Genomic DNA, 23,799 nt, shown 5'->3' with positions numbered 1-23,799 from the left:
GCACTGGGTCTGAGGAATTGGAGAATTGCTTGCTTAAAGGACTTAATAGTTGGAAGATTCCGTATATGATCTCCGAGGTTATTCCATTCATTTATGCAAAAAGGAAAGAAAGAGGCACGATAGCGCTCGGTTCTACAGAAAGGTGCCTCGAGTGGTGGTTTTTATCCTTCGCCCTGCATTGCGCTCTTCCTCTCCTCTCTGGGGAGGAAGAATATTCGTAAGATAAGCAGGAGCAAAGCCATTGATTATTTTATAAAAAAATACGAGTCTTCTAGTTAACCGCCTGTTTGCCAGGCTTTCAAATCCTAGCTCAAGGTAGATTTTTTCTCTGGATGTTCCTCTGAAGCATCCGGTTATTGCAAGACAAGCATCATATTGAACAGACTCGAGTTTTTCAGAGAATGAGGAATTACCAGGACGATCATATACGATATCTCCATAATCTAAGTGTGGTCTAACATAGGTTTTGTATATAGTGACAAGAGAATCCCTGGGTAGAAACTTGCGAAGTCTGCGAATAAGACCAATACCTTGATTAGCCTTTTTTATTTTTTCATCAAGGTGACGGTCAAAGGCCAGCTTTTGATCGAGTATGAGACCAAGATGTTTTTGATGATCCTGAACTGCAATGGCTGCATTATTGAATGTAATTTCTGGGGGGTCAGGTGGATTTAGCCTCCTGGTAAAGTACACTTCAACTGCCTGTTTAGAAGGATCAGGGTTGAAGGACATTTTCCATTGATGAGCCCACTCACTTATCTTCTGCATGTCACTGTTCAACTCTTGAGAACAGCGAATATGATCTAGGATGAGTGAAAACAGGGACGAATCATCAGCAAAAATTTTGATTATGGAAAGGATTGCCTCAGGGAGGTCGTTAATGTAAATCAAAAAAAAAGAGGGTCCGAGAATAGATCCCTGGGGTACACCGGCCAAGATTTCTGTCCAATCAGAAGCCTGACCATCAAGAACCACCCGCTGCGATCTCCCATGAAGAAAATTCTGGATTAATGAAAGAAGGGGGCCAGAAACACCATATGACTTGAGTTTGAATAACAAACCATCGTGCCAAACTCTGTCAAAAGCTTTGGAAATATCAAGGAATACTCCACGAGTGTCTAGAGGTGGATCAACATCAAAACCATTCAGAATGTCGTGTGTTATAGATAACAGCTGAGACACACAGGAGTCACCCTTGCGGAACCCAGACTGGGAATTTGTGAAAAGATTGTTGTTTTCGAAATAGGTGTAGACGGAGTCAAAGATACACTTTTCAAAGATTTTTCCAAAAATAGGCAGGAGAGACACTGGTCTATAGTTTTTTACTACACTCTTGTCCCCTTTATTTTTGAATATAGGAACAACATTAGCCTTTTTCCAGTTTGATGGAAAAATGCATGAATCTAAAGAATATTGATAGATCTTCATAAGAGGTTTAACCAAGGATTCGTCACAGATCTTAACCATCTGTATAGAGATGTCATCCCAACCATGCGCTTTGTTAGTTTTAAGTCCGCGAATGAGGGCTAAAATTTTGACTTGATCTAGAGGTATATTGTTTATTCTGAGATTAGTTACATAGTTTTGTTGCGGCAATACACTATCAGTGTCTATTAGAGAGCACTGATTTGCAAAGAATTGATTAAAAATATTTGTTTTCGTTGGAACATCAGCAATAAGATTATTGCTGGCATCTCGAACAGGTGGAATCCTTGGTGACTTCCTCCTATGAAGAAATTGATTTAGAATAGACCAGTATTTCTTAGAACCCAAGTTTGGATCATTGAAGTTATTTGCTAAGCGAGAGAAATAAAATTCTTTAGCATCTCTGACAGCCCTTCTACACCTAGATTGATGTTCTTGGAGGATTCTGAGGTCTTCTTTTCTCCTCCCATTTTTTACATACCGCTCATAAACTTTAGATTTTTCAAGTAGGGCTCTCTTTATCTCAGCTGTCATCCATACTGCATCCTTATTCCTGATGGTAATAATTTTATTAGGCACAAAGTTTGACATGATATTAATGATGGTTTCAGTCAAGAAGGAGACCCGGCCATCCATATCAGTTCCCTCAAAAAACCTATCCCAGTCAACCATGTCCACCGCCCTTCGAATAAGATCGGGATTTGCTTTGGAAAAGTCCCAAACCTTTCGTTTGTAAGATGGTGGGAAGGGGATTTTAAAATTTAGTTTACAAAAGGTTATCTGGTGATGGCACTTAGGGTTCAAGGATGGAAAGATACCACTATCCAGAATCAAATGATCAATTCTTCTCAGATAGGCTTTCGTTTATGTGGTATCAGTTTTTCTAAAAAACGCTTTTTATTTGAAATTTATAAAAATTTTGTGTTTTTTTCGTCACAGAGTCTATAAATATCATCCAGGTGAAGCCAGCAAGTCAGCCAGTTGCTCCAAATGCTTTTGCACCAGTACCCTTGTACTCCAAATGTTTTAACGATCAAACATATTCAAAATATTCTGGCGGAACCTATGCTATGATGTAAGTAATAGAAATTATTTCTCTATTTTGGGTATATCCAAAACTTCAAAAACTTCATAACATTAAATGAGATAAACTTTTCTTCACTGAAAAGATAATATATTGTTACTCCGATGCCGATTGGTTCTTTCCACGAGGGAACAGGGATCATTGCGCTGCCAAGAATACACGGGTTGCAAAATTAAAGTCTGAAGACAAATCACGCTTTTACTCGTAATTTTTATGTGCTTGTTACATGACATTTATTTCTGATTGGTTCGAATTTATATACACTAATAAAGTTATCAGCTGTAATTTGTAAACCAAGTAACATGGTAAAAAACACGTGAACTTTTTGGAGTAATCACATGTTTTGAAATCGTAGTGTCATGGTGATTTCAGCGTCGCTTTGGCTTGGAACTAAAATTCCCGGTCAGAAGCCGACATGTGTGTAGTTTACAGACCAGAACAGGTTTCAAGGCGTAATTGAAGTTTCTTTCCTCTAAAGTAAACCATGTTACATACCATTGGTAATAAGAAATAAAGTAAATTTTGTTCTGCTATTTTTTCAGTGTGATTTCAATCATCATTTTGACATTGTGTATTTTGGGTACAATTGCTGAACTTGGTTTACAATTGGTTGCAAGTATAAAAGCTACAGGTTTTGAATATACGAATGAAATTTCTACATACAATAAAACTGAATCAACCACATTCAATAGTGAAAATGGTGAAGCAAACATGAAAAAGTTCCGGGAGATGCCTGAAGCAAAACGTAACGAGCGTTGTTTTTATCTTTTGTTTATGATTCAATGATAAATTATCCAGGCCAATCTCGCACTTATTTCTACCATATGTGTAGATATGTAGAATCCGTAAATCTACCATATGTGTAGATATCGTAAATCTGCCATATGTGTAGATATCGTAAATCTACCATATGCGTAGATATGTAAACATCCGTAAATCTAGTTACGGAGTTAAGTTACGGTAAATACTATCCAGACAATCTAAAAAGAACGACCAATAACTATTAAAAAGCGACAAAAAGAACGACAAACTAACCCTAACTATCAAAGAACGAAACAGCATATCCGAACATATGCACTCCGAACCAAAACCATCCCCACTGGATTTTTTGACTTGACAGTGAAATTTATATCCCCATTGGGAATTTGATTGAAATTTCATTCATGCCAGATAAAATCCCCACTTGGGCAGTGAGACAGGGGCGTTGTTGCATTAAAGGGAATCAGGTTCTAGTTAAGCAGGGTGAGATAACATCAATTGTCTAAGGTTACAATGCATTGACATTAATGTCATTTGATTCTTGGTAAAATCGAAGTGAACTCTCATTGTGGCAAGTCTTCTATTTGAAAGCATCTTTTTCTTTGTGAGCTTTATTTGAAGTTTGTAAAACTGTCTTTCTTTTTCTTTTCCAGCGAACAAGTTGTTGAGTTTCTTGTTATGTTTTTCATTGGTGAAAAATTCGAAATCGATTTTCAACACAAATGTTCCACCAGGAGCAATCGCTTCCATCAATGGCATTCGAACTTTCTCCATCACGTGGGTCATTCTGGGTCATTTGATTGGTAATGGAATGTCAGGAGGTATATTATAATTGCTATTATTATTTTTTGATTTCATTTTGAGCCTCACAATTCATGATAAAGATCCCTATTCAAGCTTTGCTAGATTTATGAAAGGTTTGAAAAAGTCATCTGGTGGCTAGGCAAAAAAAAATTTTTTTTAATATTCAAAATCTGAAAGTCCCAGTGGAAAGAACATAAGCTCTGATCAAAATTGAAGTATAGAACAGAACGTGAAAAAAGTGCTTAATCCAAGTCACCATAATATTTGTTACTTGACCACAATTGTTCTTTATGATTAGTTCCAAGTCGCATTGACCCAACTGTGTCTTCTCTTTTATTTCTTAGACAACCCTTTGCCATTTTTCACGTGGTTGAAACGATTTTCATTCATGGCCGTTTCCAACGCTTTCGTCTCCGTCGATTCTTTCTTCGTATTGAGGTAAGACATGTTCGTCTCTTATGATTACCATTAAATTTTGACTTGGCCTCGGGTAGCTTTATTTTTTGAGAATATCAGACAAATATATCTATAATTAATTGGTGGGGTTTCAAGATAAATGATAAAGCTTTCCATTTCAGCTTCATTCAGCCTCGTGTTCTTACTTGCAGGACTGATTTTCATTGTTAGCTATAAACCCAGATTTTTCTAAAGAACCGGACACTAAATTTGAATTTTCTACTGCTCTCTCCCTTGATTAATCTATTGAAAAACAAGCTATTTTGATTCCTTGAGCACGCCAATACTTGTTAAGCACCCTCACTATTTTGGTGAAAAATAAAGTTCCTGAACCCAATCCAAAGTCTAAAACTGAATACAGGTGCCTTATAAACAGATTAGAGGACAGCAGATAAAAACACTCTGAAATAATGACATATTAGCATTTATACCCCCCCCCTATTTTCAGATTGCTCTTACCACTGATTAAATTCCAACTTTCTTTTCCAGTGGATTATTGGTTGGATATTTGAGTTTCAAACGATTTGAAACACATGGCAAATTACCTTTACTGAGATATTACTTGCATCGTTATATCAGGTAAGGTGGATTATTTTCTACATAATGATAGGATTAAAAGGGAAAACCCTTTTGTATCTGTATCAGCAGTTCTTCTCCAGCCGAATACCCGACCAGTTCTCGAGTTGTTTTCTTACTCAATAATTTTTATTGTTAACCGGTTACGATTTCGAAGAGGGCTACACGGCTTTTTGCACAATGCAATCGGTTCTTTTCGCATGACGACGGGCCTACATTGTCCAGAGTTGCCCGTCGTTAGGAAAATTCATCGTGACGTCACTTTTTCAAAGGAAAATGAACAATGCACTAACCGGTCATTATTGTATTAGTAAGAGAGCCACGTTTTAAATTGTAAATAATAGTCAGCCCAATTTGTTTTATTCTAGGTTTTTATTTATAGGTTACTCATCATAATCTTCAAGTTTACATCTAAATTATGCGCTTATCGTTTTTGAAAATTATGGTTCTTATCCCCCATAGGCTTACACAGTCATTTTTAGCCATAAAATTCGAACCAGTTGCCGCACAATAAAGAGTTTGGTATCGTTGAAAAGATATTTAAAATCGTTCCTAAATTTCTAAATTATGTCTTATCTCTTATAGGCTTACACCGTCATACCTGTATTTGATATTTTTCGTGGTCTATTTATATCCTTTGTTGGGGAACGGTGTTCGTTGGATCGGAACTCCAGAAAAGAATTGTCATAACATGTGGTGGACAAACATCCTTTACATCAATAATATCTACCCGGATCAAGGAGAAGGGGTAGGAATTGAAACCTTTTTTCATGAAAATTGCGTAGGAATCGAAATTCATGCTACTTAAAGTATGATAGCTTCAGATTTACATTTGTCCTTCTTTTTTCAACGCTAAAAACAGTTTGGACATTTTTAGTTCTCTCAGAACCCCATTTCAAATGATCAACCTTCTGTGAAAACACAATACTAAGTAGTATTTTATTCTTTCACAGTGTTATGGAGTGAGTTGGTATTTGGCAAATGACATGCAATTCTATATCATTTCACCTTTGATCATGTGGGCTATGTACAGGTGAGCTGTTGTAATTACGTTAACATCTTACTTGACCACCGCCTGGAATTGGTATTTACGTAAAAATAGGGCCCACGCCGTGATCTTAAAAGTTGAGGGCCACAAAAATATAGTGAAATAAGGAATGGGAAACATAGTTTGCGCCTAAGGAAAAGATTTTCGATTTTGACTCTCTGATATGCCTTAAAATGGCACTCTCGTAGACTATGGTTTCTTAGGTTTTGCCCAGAAATAAAGCTATTGAAAGTATGAGTCGTGATATCTTAAAAAGCGACCCTTGTCTCTCAGCCCCAGTGGAACTTTTTCCTCAATGGGGATAAAAATTCCTATTGAAATCTCAATGGGGATAGAAGTTTTTTTGTTCCAAGGTTAAAAAATCTAGTGGGGATGGCTTTGGAGTGCAATTTTTTAACATTGAATCTCGAATGGGGATGAAATCAAAGTCAAATTCCCAGTGGGGCTGAAATTCCAGGGTATTTTCCCACCGGGGGCGAAATCTTTACCAAATCTTCCAGTTGGGCTGGGGTCCCAGCGGGTCTGTGACACAGGGGTGTTAAAAATAATGCCCATGGTAGCGTTTGCCCTGAAAAATAAGAGTCTCCAATGGATGCCTCTCAACGTCTGAAATAGCCTAAATTTAAATAAATGTGTCAACTTTTGTAATTTTTTTAAAACTAAATCCCCAAAAAAGATTCCGAAGCTGTTTTAAATTCACATACGACAGGGTCCGATAGTCAAATAAATAAATTTGCAAAAATTCGTGTAGAAATTAGCATTAGAAGCTTATGTTAACTTGATGCTGAAATCTCTCATAACTTTATTTTCCCGTCTTTTCATATTAATTTAGATTCAAGATTGTAGGAGTGTTATTAACGACCGGTGTTTTCTTGTTCGAATATTTGTTGGCGAACGGGTTACTAATCCACTTGAAGAAAGGCACGCCTGTCATCGGAGGCTTCTTTGATCCGAAGTAAGTATTTATTATTGGAGTATTCACTAGTCTGTACCAGACGATAACAGTTTTTTTCATAGTGTAGTAAATTAACAGACAATGGTTGTTGGTTACTGGCTAACTATAAACGAATCCTAATTTTGTACTGGTTGATTTAGTTCTAGCCATTACTTATATGTATTCCCCATACCTTATTGACTTTGACTTTTTACTAATCCCCTAACCTATATCATTATTACTTTTATCTTTTAAAGAATGGCAGCCTTATTAGATTTTATCTGATATTCCGATGGCGGATTGGCGGCCGCCCACGCTAAAGCTCTAAAGAAGCAGGCCAATTTCCCATCGGAAAGGAATGATAGTCGGCCTTTGTGCCGCATTTCCAGTCGGGTTCAACTACCCTTGCGCGTAAAGCTAAAAATATTTCGGTTAGACGACCCGCCAATCCCCGAAAACGAGGGCTGGGTTACCAGACCTCCCGCTGCAAAATCCTTGACGTGGTCTTGCAAAATTCCGTAATCTAAACCTTCCAGATGTTGAAAATCTTCCTGACCTTCAGAGCTTTAGCGTGTCGGATGAAAATTTCACCATCTGGGCACCAGATGATATTAGATTAAATATTTAAAACTTTGATGTTTCTTATTTTTTTAGTCCGCAATTTAGTTTTCCAAGAATATTTCAAGTGGGTATACTTCAAACCATGGACAAGAATCGGACCTTACATTCTTGGTATTGTTCTTGGATACATTATGTTTTATAAGAAGACTATCAAGGGAAGATTCGCTATTGTAAGTCGTTTTGTTTCATCTCTCGCTCTCTTTCTTTTTTTTTCTTTTTCTTCTCTTTCGTGCTGCAATAGGCCTTTTCATAAATTACGTCACGAACATCACTTGCCTCGTATTTAAACAATTACCATGGATATTATGTCCCTTGAGAGAAAAATTATTTTTTATGAATAGTAGTAGTTTCAATAAAATCTGCTGGAAGTTAATCACCATGGCAATAATTTCAAATCGAGGTAAGTGATGTTCGTGACGTAATTTATGAAAAGGTCTATTTGGTGTAATTGAACAATTCTGTTCATTCTTATAAGGAGTTAAGTAGACACTCGCTTATTCGAACTTTTATTATTCGAATCTTTCTTGGTTTCTTTTATTCGAACTTATTCCCAGTCTCCGCCAAGGAGAAACCCTATTAATATACTTTCTATAATTCGAATATCTCTGTAATTCGAACAAATAAGATTCCCCGTTCGAATTCGAATTAGTGAGAGTCGACTTTAAAATATGTTTATTGGTAAAAACTCTTGAGTCTTTATGAATGGGTCTTTCGTTCAAGGAAGAAAATCTTTGCGGCTGCCACAAGTAATATGAAGCAAAAAACGTTACTCTTAATAGGCTTTTACATTTTACCACCAGAGTTTGAATAAACGTGCGAAAACAAAGAAAGTCATCCGAAATGCAGTGCAAATTTTTCTTGCGTGGGAAGGCTCAAAAATTCACCTCTAGCCTTTGGCTTAAAACTCAATGGTCGAAACTTATATGACGGAGAAAGTGGAATTTCATGTTATATTAGCAAAGTAATAAAAGATACTTAAGATATACCCCATCGTATATTTAACACTGGCCTTCCTGGATCAGATCTGTTGCTGACATGTTTTCATATCGATTTTCAGCTGTTTTACTCTCTTGGGTGGTTGGTTGCAACCGGATTAGGAATCGCTGTCGTTTATGGGCCTTACTCTGCAACTAAACATTCTTGGAGCGAAGCTGAAAATATCATTTATGGAATGTCTTTCCGCCTTGTTTGGGCGGTTGCGTTATGTTGGGTTATCTATGCTTGCCACAATGGCTATGGAAGTAAGTAACTTTACTTTTTCACAATTTCTTGTAAAATTGCCTTCTAAATTCTTAAAAAATTCAAAAACTATCGGAAAATGAGGCCTCAGCTTCGCTTCTTCGAATATCATCAAGCTCGACTGAATAATTTACGATATCCGATTTTTCTTGTCGAATACACGTTTTTTTTTTTATTAGAACCTAGTTTATAAGAACATATAGGCTGAAATTCGTCGAAAAATTAAGAACATCTTAAGAACATGCGCAGCCTCAGTTTGGAAAAAAATGACAAGAAACTACAATTTTTTCCTCTTTTTAAGCAGTTTTAACCGAATTTAGTGGTGGATCTTCAAAAATCAAGAGTCAAATATTGTCCAAATTTTGCCAAATTTAAGTGCTCTTTATCATATTGTCGATTTAGAGTAGTCTGAAAAATTAAGAACACATTTAAGAACATTTTAGGCTGAAAATTGCTAAAAAAAATAAGCACATCCAGGCTCAGCCAAATTTTAGGTGTTCTAATAAAAAAAAAACGTGTATCTGCTTAATATTGGTGATATATTGAGAAAAATGTTTGATCGCCAGGGCAATGATGGTAGCACGGGTTTCTAGCAATTTTGATATGTGTAAAGACTCTCGGAAATTTTCAATAGCACATCAAAAGACAAATGATTTTATTAAGAGGATGATCCAGCCTCTCACATGATTAAAAAGGACCATAGTATCCTAACGTTATCAGTTTAGAAAAAGATTGAATCAAAGTCAGATCCTGACTGGATTGAATCAAGAATCTATCGAATAATATCAAAAATTTACCTTGTGCGATAACAAAGAAAGAATTAAATTCAATCCGATGCCAAAATGCGTGGCAAATCTTGAGGCTTCTTTTTCTTGTTTGGAGAAAATTAAAATTCCTCTCTTTTCCTTCGAGGGGGGGGGGGCGTACGGGCCTTCGTAATACCGATATACCAATCAATTTTTGCTCAATTACCGATATACTGATAATTTTTTTGTTCAAATACCGATACCGATCAATTTTTTTCAAAGGGGTTACTCAGGCAAAAAAAAAGGTACTGGGTATGTGCGGACGATAAGGATCGTTTTTTTCACCTTGAAATATGTCTCTAACGATTTCAAAAATCTGAAAATTTAGTGGTTTCTCCAAGGGTCGAAAAATGCATCATATTTCTGCATATTTAGAAATTTTGTGTAATTTTGAGAGGAAAAAATTGCAAAAATTCTGTGTAGAAAAGTTTTCAAAAATCGAAAAAAACTTTTCAAAAAAGGGTTCACTAAAGCTCTAAAAATGAATTTTAGACAAACATTATTTGGCCGAACGCAAAAATGCTATTACCAGCTGGTGGAGGGCCGGTGAACAGCCCTTCTCGAACGAATATCTACGTATTCTGACCACTAAAGGTGAAAGGTTAAGGAAATTTAACATTAAATTTCAATTGGATCAAAACATTGGCGTTGAAGGCAAATTTTTCTGGAGGGGCAAAAAACTAAATTTCTAAAATGGCACTCCTATATTTTCAAATCGGCGCCCCCTTCTCCAGAGCATTCCTTAATTTACTCACGTATGACATTACGAGGGGCAGATTATTTATTAGATCAGATTTTTGAATATATCGTTGATGTATGAAAAGGAGTCGGGGCCCACCAGAAAAATTTTAAGAATTATTATCGCCATGATAAGCCAAATCTTTAAAGATAAAGAGATAAATTTGATACTAGTTCTACTCTAGAGCAAAAAAATTGGAAGAAGCTAGCGCGAGTGAAGTAAGCGAAAAAATTGTGAGTTTTTGTTTTGAATATTATTGTCAGCAAATTGGTTGTGGGCGCAGCTAGATCTCCCTTCAGAAATGGTAGATTGTAGACCAAGTAATAGCAAGAAAGGTTTATTATAATTCAAAAAATTTCATGATCTTAAAGTTATTTACAGTAAAACTGGTCTTGGGGGCAATTTAAAGCGCATTTAGTGTGATTTTAAGATTTTGGTGTTCAAAAAAGCTCAACTTTCGGGGGAGGTTTGGACTACAGAACGCCACTCGGTAGAAAAAAATAGCCATTTACGCGTCAAGTAGACCCCTGCCTGAGCCCATTGAAGTATAAGCCCGAATTATATCGAAGTATATCACTTGGAAACAAAAGATTTGCTAGATTCAATCCGTCGTCAAAAATACGGCGCATATTTTAAGGCTTCACTTTTTCTTGCCTGAGAAAGGTTAGAAATTCGATTCTAGTCCTTCGGGCTTATACTTCATTGCCTGAGCCTCTAACCTTGTAATTTTTAAAATTTGCTCTCTTGACTTTTTTAATTGGTGCCCAAGTGTTCCTTAATTTGTACTAACTTACGAATGAGGGAGGGATTATTTAGTAGATATCTATGCCGGCACATAAACAAACACTTACTTGAAAACTTCGATTCTAATGCTTGACGTAAATTTTTTATATGAAGACGCTGTATTGATTTTTTTAAATAAACGTAGAATTTTGTTTTGATAGTTAATTCTAATCAACTGATGAATGCGTAAGCAAGAAACTTTAAGTATTGAGAAGAAATACACCGTTTCTTAATCTTTATGTAGTAGATATCTAAATATATCGCTCATATTTAAGAAGAATTTTAAGAAAGCTAGTGTGAGCGAAGCGAGCAAAAAGATTGAGATTTTTTGTTTTAACTAATTGTGTTCAGCAAATTGGTAGATTGTCAAAGAACTTTATTGCGAGCGAAACATGCGAAAAAAATTGCACGAATGTTAAAGTTATTTCATCAATGGAGCGCAATAGCTGATCTTTGATACCGTTAGTTGACCAAAAATACCGAAATACCGACATAAAAAAGAGTCTTTTACCGATACCGAGATGATCTTAAAATACCGATTACCGATCAAATTTCCCCCCTAATACCGATTTACCGATCTAAAAAAAGGTCAATACCAATGTACCGATATCCCGTACGCCCCTCCCCTTTGGGCTATGATACATTTTACAACTTCTGTCTGGCTGACCATAAAAGGGAGCCCCTTTTTGTTGTTTTTTGAATATTTTTATAGTCAATCAGTTATGAACTTTGTCAAAGACAGTTAATTTTTAATTAGCCCCAGATGATTTATTAAATATTTAAAACAATCAAAATCAACCGTCCCATCCATTCTAATTGTATTCTTAAACAAATCCGTAAGTTTTTGACGCCTCTTGTTTTCAAATAATTGATACTAAATAATATTTAATGACTCTGTATTGATTCGCCATTCGGAATCAAACGCTATAAAGTTTTATTTTTTCTACGTTTGTAGGTATCATTAATGACTTTCTTGGATGGAAAGTATTCATCCCGTTGAGTCGCTTAACTTATGGAGTTTATTTGATCCATTTTTATGTTATCGATTATTATTTCGCAACATTGAATGTCAATTTCCACGCAACCGAAGTTACATTGGTAAGAATTTTTGTTGTAACCTTTTACGGTTTGTTCCAATTTGAGGATAACTTTCAGCCAAACTTATTTGATCTTCTATTCCCAATTTCATACGAAGTAATATCTTATTATGCATGTCTGACCGAATACTTTGAGACAATCTTCAAACTTTAAAAATTGTTCTAGTTCAGGCGTACACGTTTTTTTCATAAGAACAAACCATATAAAAACATAAGGCTGAAGGGACCATAATGTTTTGGTTCGAATTGCAGAAATATTCGAGTTATAGAGATTAGAATTTAAGAGAGAATTGACTGTATTGTGAAAATTGTATATCTATTTCTATTGAAAAAAATTTATCTGTTTTTTTTTTCATTTTAGGCTTTCGCTTTCATTCCGATTATCGTGACGTCATATTTCTTATCATACATCGTGGCTGTGTGTATCGAATATCCTGTTTTCAATCTCGAAAAGTTGCTCCTCAAATTGTAAAGATGGTATGCTGAAAAATACTTCGTTGTTTACTAGGGATGTCGCCTAAAGGGTACTTTCATTTACGCACGCCAAATTTTAAGTCGGCCGATTTTTGAAATTCTCAAACTCACAGACAAAATTTCTCGTAAATGTGATGGGGACTTTTTGGACCTACCTTTAAAAATTAACCATTATCCGTTCGTTCGTCCGTCTGTTACCAGCTTTTCTCGAGATTAGCTCATTAGTTTTTTCTGATTTTTAGCACAAAGATGCAAAATGATAATGTCCAAAATGTGACGGAGCCCGACTTTCGAAAAAAAAATCATTTCCGGCTGAAAATGCCGGAAACATGCCGAAATATTTTTCCCAATATGTTTTTCAACACATAAACATTATTGATAACAATGTTACCGGAACTTTCTATTCCCCTTCCCTCTTCCCCCATCAACAATCAATGATGAATTGTAATATAAAATAAAAAGATTTGTGCGCTCTCTTCGGCCGGGACATTTGTTTTCTATTTTCGGGACACACTGTATTTCATATATTCAGTCGACTATAGATGACTGATTGGTTAAAACAAATAATTCTTCAGGACGTGTCATCACAAGGTTTCAACCTATCAAATCTTGTCGTGGCGATTTTTTTAAATTTGTACAAAATTTCAAGTGGTATTCTCGTCAAAGAAAAATTTGTTGTTTTTTTTTCAAAAATTATGTTAGGAACATTTGTTGAATTTGAACCCCCTGACGCTGGTCGTCTAATTTTTTTTATATCACTATTTTTATATACACACATTTTATCTATATATTTTATATCACATGATACATCTTTTTTGTCGTGCAAAGAATGAAGTGGGCATCACCGTATTTTCAGATTTTATACTATCCAACAAAACTTTTTTTAAACCCCTGTCTCACAGGCCCGTTGGAATTTTTTTTCACATCGGCTATAAAAATTTCTATTGAAATCCCAAAGGGGAATTTCTATTGTTTTAAGGTCAGAAAATCCAGTTCTCTTGAGAAAAACTATAATTGGTACATTTGTTGAATTTGAACCCCCTGGCGCTGGTCGTCTAAATTTTTTTATATCACTATTTTTATATACACACATTTTATCTATATTTTATATCACATGATATATCTTTTTTGTCATGCAAAGAATGAAGTGGGCATCACCGTATTTTCAGATTTTATACTGACTCGAAAAAAACTTTTTTTAAACCCCTCTCACAGCCCCGTTGGAATTTTTTTTCACATCGGCTATAAAAATTTCCATTGAAATCCCAAAGGGGATAAAAATTCTATTGTTCTAAGGTCAAAAAATCCAGAAGGTCAAAAAATCCAGTAGGGATGGTTTTGGCCATTTTTTTACAATGAATTTCGAAATGGGGATGAAATCAAAGTCAACTTTCCAATGGGGCTGAAATTGTAGGGTATTTTCCCCACTGGGGACAAAGTTTTGACCAAATTTTCTAGTGGGTTTAATGTCCCACCGAATCTGTGACACAGGGGTGTTTTTTTCAACACTCGTATTAGTTTAGCATTCCGTTCAGTTTTTAAATCAATTTTTTGTGAAATTTTATTCATCAGATCAATTATTTTTAATTTTAATTTGATTATTTTTATATCGAACGTCAAACAACTTTTTTGTTGACTTAGATAATCTATCGCAAAAGAAGTTGAAGTTGCAATGATTTGTTCTGTTGAGAAAATTTAGTGATTTTAAACCTATAATTGATTAGTGTCAGAGTTAATCAGCTAAAAATATCATCTATTCTATCTCATTTAAATAGAAAGCCATTAATGAAGTGCTAATTAAATGTAATTTTAATACCGTTGATTTCAATCCACTAGCAGGGGTTCTGGAATCCTACACTAAGTAAGTACACTTTATTTTATAAGAATCAGGAAAATCTATCTTGAGGCACAGCTGTTCTTTTCCTGTAGTTTACCCTTGCTCTTCTTTAAAAAATGAGGAGAATTTCCAGGCTAAGGCTCTCTTTTAAAATCATTCTTATTCTTAGATAATTTTGAGCATTACTGCTCTTCTAAATTGTTGTAAGTGTAATTTAGTTATTTTTTAATTTGAGCATCTTGCAATAAGTTGAAGTTTGAGAGCGGAAACTATAATCTGGAATTTGAAAACTTTTCGATCAACTGAATGTGTGGCATATATACTTATAAGAATGGTTGGCATCTTTTGTTGATTTTGCCAAATACGTGCTCAAGTATGAGTGTTCACAAAATTTATGATATAATTGGCAAGTGCTCTCGCCACACATCAATTCACACAAACTCGTGAAAGGATGGATATATGTGGGATTTATTATGTTTATCATTAAAAGCTTAACGAGGCTTCTAATTGCATTAGACTCATTATCAAAATAGCTTAACGTCAAAATAAAGAAAATTCTTTTCTTACAACAGGGACGCCTCTTTTCCTGTGTTTACAAATAAATCTCCGCAACAGAAAATCCTCCAGGATGGAGGGTTCTTATACCAAAGTTCAAACAGTTGAAGGTATACTCCACTCTCCGCCACGCAGTTTCTATTTTGAATATTCCTGAGGCACTTAACAGGACATTGCATTAATGGTCTATAAATTTCCTAACTTAGACTACAAGTCCTTTACAATGAATAATGACAGATTCAAACTTCTTTGAGACGTTTGAGACAGAGTGTTGTTTTGAGTTTATTGTGCTGGGCCCGATGTATGTAAGTAACTTTTTCCAATGCAGACCTACGAACAAAACAACAAGAACTAGGTGTCCAAGCTTGAACACGACATTGTTTCAACGTTCATCTAATGCCCATATAACTTAAACGTTGAAACCATAGAGTGCGTGTCAGCTAGGTAGGTCGAGGGTAAATCAAAAGTTTCATAATAACACCAAGCTTTAGGTGAAAGTCCATACTTTTTGTTGTAGATTTTAGGAAGTTCATTTGCACCACGAAGAGGCAAGATGTTACAAGAAGTCATCAGTGAGGTCAACGAAATTCAAAAAGCTGAACAAAAGAGACTTCGAAAGGTATCATCAGTTACAACAGATGGTTCGATTATCTACAAGCCAATGCATCGTACATGCTTCAATAGAACAGTATCATTGCCCAACTACGAACAAACCAAACCGACAAGATTCTATTTTCAAAGTGTTGACGAGTTTAACGAAGCTTTACAGTTATTCAACTCCCGCCCGGACAAATTAGCGGAATATCATGGTGTCGGGTATGCGAATATACGGTTACACCTTTGCGAAAGTTGTTTTGATAACAGCAAAACTTTGCCACTTGATATGTACTTTGTCAACCGAACAAAAGACTCCTCTTTGCCGAAGAATTTATGTCTTGGATGTCTCGGTGTTCTACTTAAAGACTATAGAGAGTCCTAACGCCTATAATGGTACAGGAATGAAATTGTATGTGGAAAATATACATTAAAGGAATAGATTTTGGCGGGAAGAACATTTGGCGGATTGGTCAAAATCCACAAAATTAAGTTCCCGTCAAATTTAAGTTGCTCTATTTATTCCCCCAAATGTGTGCTATTTCAGACTTTAAAAAACAGTTTTTTCCTTTTTAAATGACGTTTTTTGGACAAAAATATCCGCTAAATTAAATTCCCGCCAAAAGTTCTTCCTTTAATGTATATGAAATGATGCTTTTTGTGGGTGTGAATCTAATAGGTTGATAATCAGCGTGCCCGGGTGACATTATTTATGCGACACGTGTAATACGCCAACCACGCTAACTCGTCTTATAACTCCAATGTTTACTACAGCTATTTCTTTTGTAAGATTTCTTAAGATGTTTTTAAGGGTAAGGGGTGTAAATATAAAAATGGTTGAAAAGTGTTTTATTGTATTGTAACTGTTGCGGGCATCTCTTTGGATGAATTAGAGCAGCGATGTTTACCACCAGGTTACTAAGCAAGACGAAGATCGATTAGTTGCTATGTAACTGAAGATAATCGTATGAAAAATATATCCAATATCGAATTATTTTAAGAAAAATATCATGTAGAGAAATTTAAATGAAATCTCATCTTTTAAAAGATTGACAACCCATCGTACTATGTTTTTAGTTTAACCGATCGTTTTGGTACAAGCCTAGCCTGTACAAACCTAAAACCTGTTGATAATTTTATTCTCCTGTGACATTATTCTGACATTGTCTACTTTGTGACGTACAACCTTTGACCTGAGCTGGACCCTAGTTGTGTAGTTTTCAACCAACCTCGTCCCCATGACGATTTGCTTTTCATATAGAATTTAGCAAATCGTAGTGATCCGAAACGACCATCAAAATTGTAAAAAAAGTGAGAATCAGGCCTTGGGAACGAGGTTTGAATTCAACGTTAATTTGCAGAAATTAGAAATGTCCAAGAAAGTTAATGTTATATACAGCGGAAAGAAAAATTATACTTACCATCATTGTTAAAAGATTTATTTTCAACCAGCTTTTCATTAACGAAAAAATTGACTTAAAAGGTGCATAGGCGTGACCATTAAGATGAAAAAGTTCATCAAAATGATATTGAAAGAGCTGCTAATCAAAAATTGTAATTAGCTTTTTTTGCTTTGAAAGTTTTCTATCTCAACCTTTTTTTAATCTCAAACTTGATGTGCTTGAAGCTTTATATCTCTAAAACGAAGACTTTTTTGTAATTAAATTTTCATCGTAGAACGTTGAATAAATGCCTTCAGTAATCTAAAATTCAAGTTGGTTAAGCTTAAAGTTTTTCATTATTCGATTTTACCTTTCTGAGTATACTTTTTTGCGGAATAAGGTCCCCAATTATGTCGATTAAAGTTTTTCTCCTATATTTTTCAAAGAAATGAAATTTTTTGCAGTATTTTCTGATTCGAAAACTGCTGTTACAAGCTATGATTCTTTTTTTGATTAATGATAATTGACTGTCTTGACTAATGAAGTAATAAAGTTTTTAGAATCAAAAAGATGCGTTTATTCTTACAAGAAAATATTAAATACAAATCAGTATAAACTAGTAACAGTATTTACCGAGGAGGAGATACAGTTCTCGACCAGGAAATAACCAGTACGTTCGACTGAAAACAGAAGTTAAACTTTGAAAATCGCACCCTTACACACAAACCAGAAAAGTTTTGATAAAATTTGAGCAAAAATGAATACTTTTTTTATTTCGGGGTTTTTATTTTCTCAAAAAATAATAATGACCACAAAAACTTAATTTTATGATGGTCTATTTTTGTTGGAAACACATTAAGTACCCTCTTCGGTAAAATATACAAAGAATTCCAGTATAAATGACTGATCTCACCGAGCAGCTGATTAAAATATTTTTATGATTAAGTAAAATTATAAAAAAAAGTGTAGGTAAAAATATTAACCTTACATAAAACAACTAATGTCGCTATACTATCCGAAATAATTCTTGTATCCGCATAAGACTTCTACATGAGAAATCCTTTAATTTTATTATTATAGGGTTTCTTAAGGCACTAAAACCAATCGTTCTCTAACTTAAATTTAGTTTTTCAAAAAATTTTGGATTCAGAGATCCGTTCCGACCATACCCTACTACCCTTGTGGTTCAGATATCTACCAAATGACAATTGAAATAGTATTAAAATATAAAATGTATGTAAAATTAGATCAAGAATGTTTAATCATACCAAACTGAACATGATTTTGCTTTGTTGTGCAGTTAAAAAACGTAATCATCACATCACCGTTTTTATGCGTCTTCAAATTAATTTGCGCATTTTTGAAGGAATTGCCCGAAAACCATGGCGGGGATCAAAACGGCTAACGCGACAGTGGTTGTCGACCCACCGCCTGGTGTGGTGGGTGAGCCGGTCGGTTGAACTGGAGATGGTGAGTTTATGTTGCAAAGATCAGTCTCACAACAAAAGGGGCAATCCACATTTAAATCAGGGTCAGGATCGGTACATTTGTTAGTGCACTCTACCCGATCAGTACATTGCCTTATTACCAACGTGACTGTATTATTTCTGTAATTGACTTGATTGATGCATATTTGATCCCCAGTGCAAGTTTCGTTTGGTGCAGCTGAGAGATCAGTTGGACATTGTTGGCCAATGCATTTGTAACAGTCCAAAGTGTGAACACCTGAAAAAGAGAATTCTCTTAATTACAAACCATTGACCATAGAGATGACTTATAGAGAAATGGCTATGTATATATACAACAGGGGTTTAAGAACATCTCTGAGAGGGTTCAAAACTCCGCCAAATTCCGAAATATGTTTCCAAAATAGTCGAAAATGTAAAAATGCCGAATCTCTGTCAAATCCGACCATTTTCGAAGTCTCAAGGCTACCCTGTCTGTTTTAATGACAAAGAGACAGACAGACAGACAGACACATGCTCGAGAACAACATCTGACAGGGTTAAAAAAATCTTATGGCCACATCTTCAAGGCAAACTTTTACCCCTGTTTAAAAGACCGGGGGCTTCCGCAGATGCAAAATATCGAAATACCGGTAACCTTTTCACGAAATATCGGCGTACTGGCATTTCAACACGGGAATATCGATAATTTCTAATTCAAATAACGTTAAATACCGGATTCTCGTAAGCACTCTTCTTTTAGGCGAATGAAATTTGCTGAAGTAATAAATACAAACCTTGGCAAACAAATAAAACCAAGCAAACAGCTTGCACAATATACCGATCCATATCAATTATCAAATGAACTTTTTATCTAGATTTTTTTAATCACCTAAAAAGAAGCGCAGATAAAATGTGTAGTTAAAATCGTCAAGATAAACCAAGTTGGGGAGGTAAATTCTCGATGTCTAAGGGGAACGTTCTTTTATGACCCACTTTTTAAATTCAACAACATCATCGAACCGAAAAAGGAAACGGTCATTTTCAGACTCAAATCTTGAGGAGCCATTAAAAATCGCAACGAAATGAAGAGGCAAAATAAAGAAGATGAAACGCCCAAAACGCAACAATTACTCAATTGTTCCAAAATTTTTATGTAATCAATTAAACAAAGATGTATATTTTGAAAATAAAAATCAATTTTAAAGTAATTTTAAAGTTCCTACATGTAAATAATTACTAAATCTAGAAAATTCAATTTTTATCATAAAATATTTTAACTCCAACTTATAATGAGAAGTAGACAGGAGAACCATCCTGTATTTTTATGATCTGATGTATACAGAACGGGTATGACCTGTGAGGCAGATTTCTGCCTCAAAAAATTTACACTGGGAAATTCGATTTTAGCACTGTCCTCACTTACTAAAATAAAAACCAAATTTCGCGTGACCAGTAAAACAATAACAAAATTTGATTGGCTATGTTTTCAACCGTTATTAGGATCTGGGAAATTCAAACTCTAAGCCCATACCATCTTATACCGGGTGCACCAAAAAAAAGTATACAGGTTTGTCGAGATATTGTGAGCGTCAGGATTTAAATTTTTTGTACATTCTTTTTTATTGTATAGAGGATGCTCTAACTTGAATTTTGAGCTATTATACATTAGGTATGAAAAAGTAGTTCGAAAGTTATTTCGAAAAAACTGACTTTTTTTTCCATGTCGAAATTTCAAAAAATCATTAAAAACAGCAATCACGCTATAAATAAGACAAAATGACAAAAACACAATTTCATTGTCTTTTTGATTCTTTTTTCTCCTATCTTATATTTTTCCAACGGTTTGTCCATCTTATTTACACGTCATGAATATTTCCAACACCAGCAAACTCAATGCAGACCCAAGTTCTTTGAGCAACTAGTTGAGGAATGGTGATTTATTTTTTCAAAAATTTTCTCACATAGCACACCACACCTCTCTTGGAGATTTGCAAAAAAAATTTTCAGCTTTACCAAAAATATTTTTCCACATGGGAATAGCTTGTTTTACCATATTCTTAAATTCCGTAACGAGTTTTGATGAACACAGTTGCATTTTTTGGTATTTTTTTATGTAAAGGAGGTAAGTGCCAAGAGAAAAGTTTGCTCGCTGTTTTTGATGATTTTTTGAAATTTCGACATTAAAAAAAAGTCAGTTTTTTTTAAATAATTTTCGAATTACTTTTTCAAACCTAAGGTATGATAGCTCAAAATTCAAGTTAGAGCATCCTCTATGCGATAAAAAAAGAATGAACAAAAAATTTAAATCCTGACGCTCACAATATCTCGACAAAGTTGTATACTTTTTTTTGGTGCACCCGGTATATTTCGCCATCAGTATATAGAATAAGAAATCATAGCATGGATCTCCAGGATGATAAGCAGAAGAGCTCCTAAATTTTCCTAATTTTGGCCAGTTTTGGCATGTACCAATTTCGTAAAGTGAGAAAACTACAAAAGTACTCTATTTTGAGGAAAAATGATTTCGGTGAAATTAATTTTCGTGATAATAAGTTGCCAATAACACGGTTTTTTATAAAAATTAAACATGGCCAAAATCTTAAGTACAAGTTAAGAACATTTTAAGGCTTCGCAGACTCTAAAACAGCCGATTTCTTGGCAAAATGGAATAAAATACTCTAAAAATGGTGAAAATAAGAACATGTTAAGAAGACCGGAAGGCCTCAAAAAGTTCTTATAAAACAACGCATTACAGATTGGAAAAGCTCACCAACAGGTTTGGATGTTACTTTTCCATACTTGGGTAAGGGTTAAAAGGGATGAATGTCATTTAAAAATAAAACTCTTTACAAAATATAATTTATCATCTACTTTGTACAAAACTTTAATCAATACCCCTGTAAAGAATTTTCTTACAAAAAATACTTAAAAATTAGTTGTAAAGTTTCCTGGAATGGAACGCAAGGAAAATCCGGGCTTTTTTAACTCAATGACTTTTTCACCGGTTGAACTCTTAACTCGATCCCACTTTTCGACTTATATTCAAAATCATCTTGAACATTTTTGCCAATTTTAAATATTGTTTTGACCGGCTTTCTTTCTCTGGATATCCATAAAATGTAGGGACCACCTAGTATAGTAGACCTTATTTACAAGATACTTTTAAATCTAATCTTTAATCCTAGATAACTAGCATTTTCGCCAGTTGATCCTCCCTTTGGAGGGAGTTTTATATATTATAAATTTTATAAATGGACTTAAAAATTGATAACAAAAATACATGTTCCACAATATTTAACATTTCATACACCCATAGTATAACAAAGGTAACAATAATTTTTGCATGTTATGACTATCAAGATTCAGAATTCGAGATTGATCATATCGAAAATTCTTCAAGATGTGATTTAAAAGTGCATCAATTTGACATGAAGATGTTAATTATTACAATTAGATACACGTTGGTGAAGTTTCATCTTCCAAGCAACGGCAACTGCCAACAAAAAAACAGCAGGAATCACAACTGATAGAGCGATAACCGTAGCAGGAGAGGGTCCTTCACCTTCACTTTCACCTTTATCTTTATCTTTATCGGTAGGTGACCATTCATCTTTAAATAACTCCACCTTGGCTCCACACCTGCCTTCCTCACAACACGCAAAGCATTCAGTTACTTTTCCATCCGTCAAAGGTCGGTGTGTACAATTATACCATCTCTCGTCTTTTTTATCACCACATGCTAATTTTGCCCTTGGACGACATTCACGCATGACGGAATTAAAACCGCTGTAAAAATCCTCTTCAGTTTGACTTGCTTCACTTCTCTTGAATACGAACATAGACTGGCAAACTTCATCATCACTGCAACTCTTGGTCAAATTTTTCGTGTCCACCAAAGCTTTACAACCAGGATGAGGCAATTGAAATCCTTCGTAATAACTACACATGTAACAATCAAGACCGATGGCTCCTAAAAATCAATAAGTTTCAATTAAACCGTACATCCTGTGCACAAGTTCAGGAGTTGCCATAAAGCCATTATGGTAATAACCGGGAGGGCACATTGCTAACATTATAAGTTTCAATTAAAACTTTTTCAGTGGGACTTTTTTAATCCAAACTTTTCTTTACTTTAGCTTTTCTTATGACAAAAGGCTCACATAAAAATTGATGCGAGGTAGGGGACGAAATAAGTAGTAAATATAATTATAGTTAAAGTCCTACTTACCTTTAAATAAGGAAAGTAACAACAAAATAGCCAGAATATTGAAATAAAACATCTTGACAAAACCAGTCAGTATCCCTTTTTGTATAAAAGAGAAACTTCATCAAAATACGAAACTATTCAACAAAATGAGTTACATTTTTCTCTGAACTCGCATCAACACGTTGATGGAAAAGGTTTCATATTTCTAAACAAAATGTTATATTATTACCAGTCAAATTAGAAAACGAGGGAGGTTAATGTTAAGAGTGTATATCAATCAATTCACTGTTATCACTACAAGACCTAATACTTTTCGATTTGATGGGTCTAGCCCTATTATTTGAATGTAATCATTCTGTAAAATAATTAAATAATTGTTCAAAGAGTATCCTAATTTTTAAAAGACGAAAAACTTTTAGTAAAATCAAACAGGAATATAATGGAAACTTTCAGACACTAAAAAGACAATAACAAAGAAAAACTTGAAAAAGTGCTGTCACTTACAACTTTCACAATGCAAGCTTATACACATTATGAATACCTTTTACTTACACTTTTAAACATAGATTTCATAATACATGACAAACCAACCAGATTAACCTCATAACTGTTCATAAAATGCTAATAAATATGTTTTAATCTGTTTTACTATAATTTTCATTTTCAATGTTTACTTTTTGCTGAAAAAAGAAAAAAAATATATTAAGTAATCTGAAGTTTATCAAAAAATGCAAACAAAGAACCTACATTTTTCAGAGGCCAAACAAGATTTAAAATATATTTTACGGAAATCAAATTCAAATAATGAATATAAATCAAAACATAAGCTGGCTCTCTTCCAGAAGAAACAATCATTATTTGATTACTTTTACAGGATACCAACAAATAATGAGAAAAATCTCATGCCTAGTGTTAGTGCGTGGCTACTATT

The 23,799-nt window shown here is 34.5% G+C and overlaps 2 protein-coding genes and 1 long non-coding RNA gene across 5 annotated transcripts in view; 1 reads left to right on the top strand and 2 right to left on the bottom strand.

The window, feature by feature from the left end:
• Window positions 1-16,373, top strand: part of LOC136821543 (nose resistant to fluoxetine protein 6-like) — a 42,161-nt gene extending 25,788 nt beyond the window's left edge. Inside the window, exons 15-16 of one of the 2 annotated variants that reach the window (XM_067077766.1) lie at window positions 12,733-12,848; window positions 15,755-16,373. In XM_067077766.1, the coding sequence (XP_066933867.1) occupies window positions 12,733-12,843 (111 nt within the window). In that variant the 3' untranslated portion in view covers window positions 12,844-12,848; window positions 15,755-16,373. Of the gene's footprint in view, window positions 1-12,732; window positions 12,851-15,754 lie in introns of those variants that run through there. The other variant, XM_067077768.1, reaches the window with a different exon arrangement.
• A 1,659-nt stretch (window positions 16,374-18,032) lies between these two features.
• Window positions 18,033-19,743, bottom strand: LOC136821580 (uncharacterized). Its single transcript, XR_010848765.1, has 2 exons — window positions 19,456-19,743; window positions 18,033-18,938 (listed from the first exon to the last, which is right to left on the bottom strand). It is a non-coding gene; the product is annotated as an uncharacterized lncRNA (long non-coding RNA).
• A 1,744-nt stretch (window positions 19,744-21,487) lies between these two features.
• On the bottom strand, window positions 21,488-23,565 carry LOC136821578 (uncharacterized). Of its 2 annotated transcripts, XM_067077805.1 has the most exons (3): window positions 23,421-23,565; window positions 22,890-22,964; window positions 21,488-22,631 (listed from the first exon to the last, which is right to left on the bottom strand). In XM_067077805.1, the coding sequence occupies exons 2-3, from the start codon at window positions 22,939-22,941 to the stop codon at window positions 22,099-22,101; spliced, it is 585 nt and encodes a 194-aa protein (XP_066933906.1). In that variant the 5' UTR covers window positions 22,942-22,964; window positions 23,421-23,565; the 3' UTR covers window positions 21,488-22,098. The 2 variants fall into 2 exon arrangements, with proteins under 2 accessions (XP_066933906.1, XP_066933905.1); XM_067077804.1 differs by lacking the exon at window positions 23,421-23,565 and having other exon boundaries at window positions 22,890-23,176.
• Window positions 23,566-23,799: the final 234 nt, after the last annotated feature.

The sequence above is a fragment of the Clytia hemisphaerica genome, unplaced genomic scaffold, assembly GCF_902728285.1.
Source record: "Clytia hemisphaerica strain Z4C2 unplaced genomic scaffold, Clytia hemisphaerica genome assembly, whole genome shotgun sequence".
Classification (NCBI taxonomy): domain Eukaryota; kingdom Metazoa; phylum Cnidaria; class Hydrozoa; order Leptothecata; family Clytiidae; genus Clytia; species Clytia hemisphaerica.
This window is presented reverse-complemented; position numbering and strand designations above follow the sequence as displayed.

Bases quoted from the DNA above. Each gene is read 5' to 3' on its own strand.
- LOC136821578 (XM_067077805.1), bottom strand. From the start codon at position 22,941: ATGTTTTATTTCAATATTCTGGCTATTTTGTTGTTACTTTCCTTATTT. The intron at 22,632-22,889 runs GTAAGTAGGACT...ATTGATTTTTAG, and splicing joins GTTACTTTCCTTATTTAAAG to GAGCCATCGGTCTTGATTGT.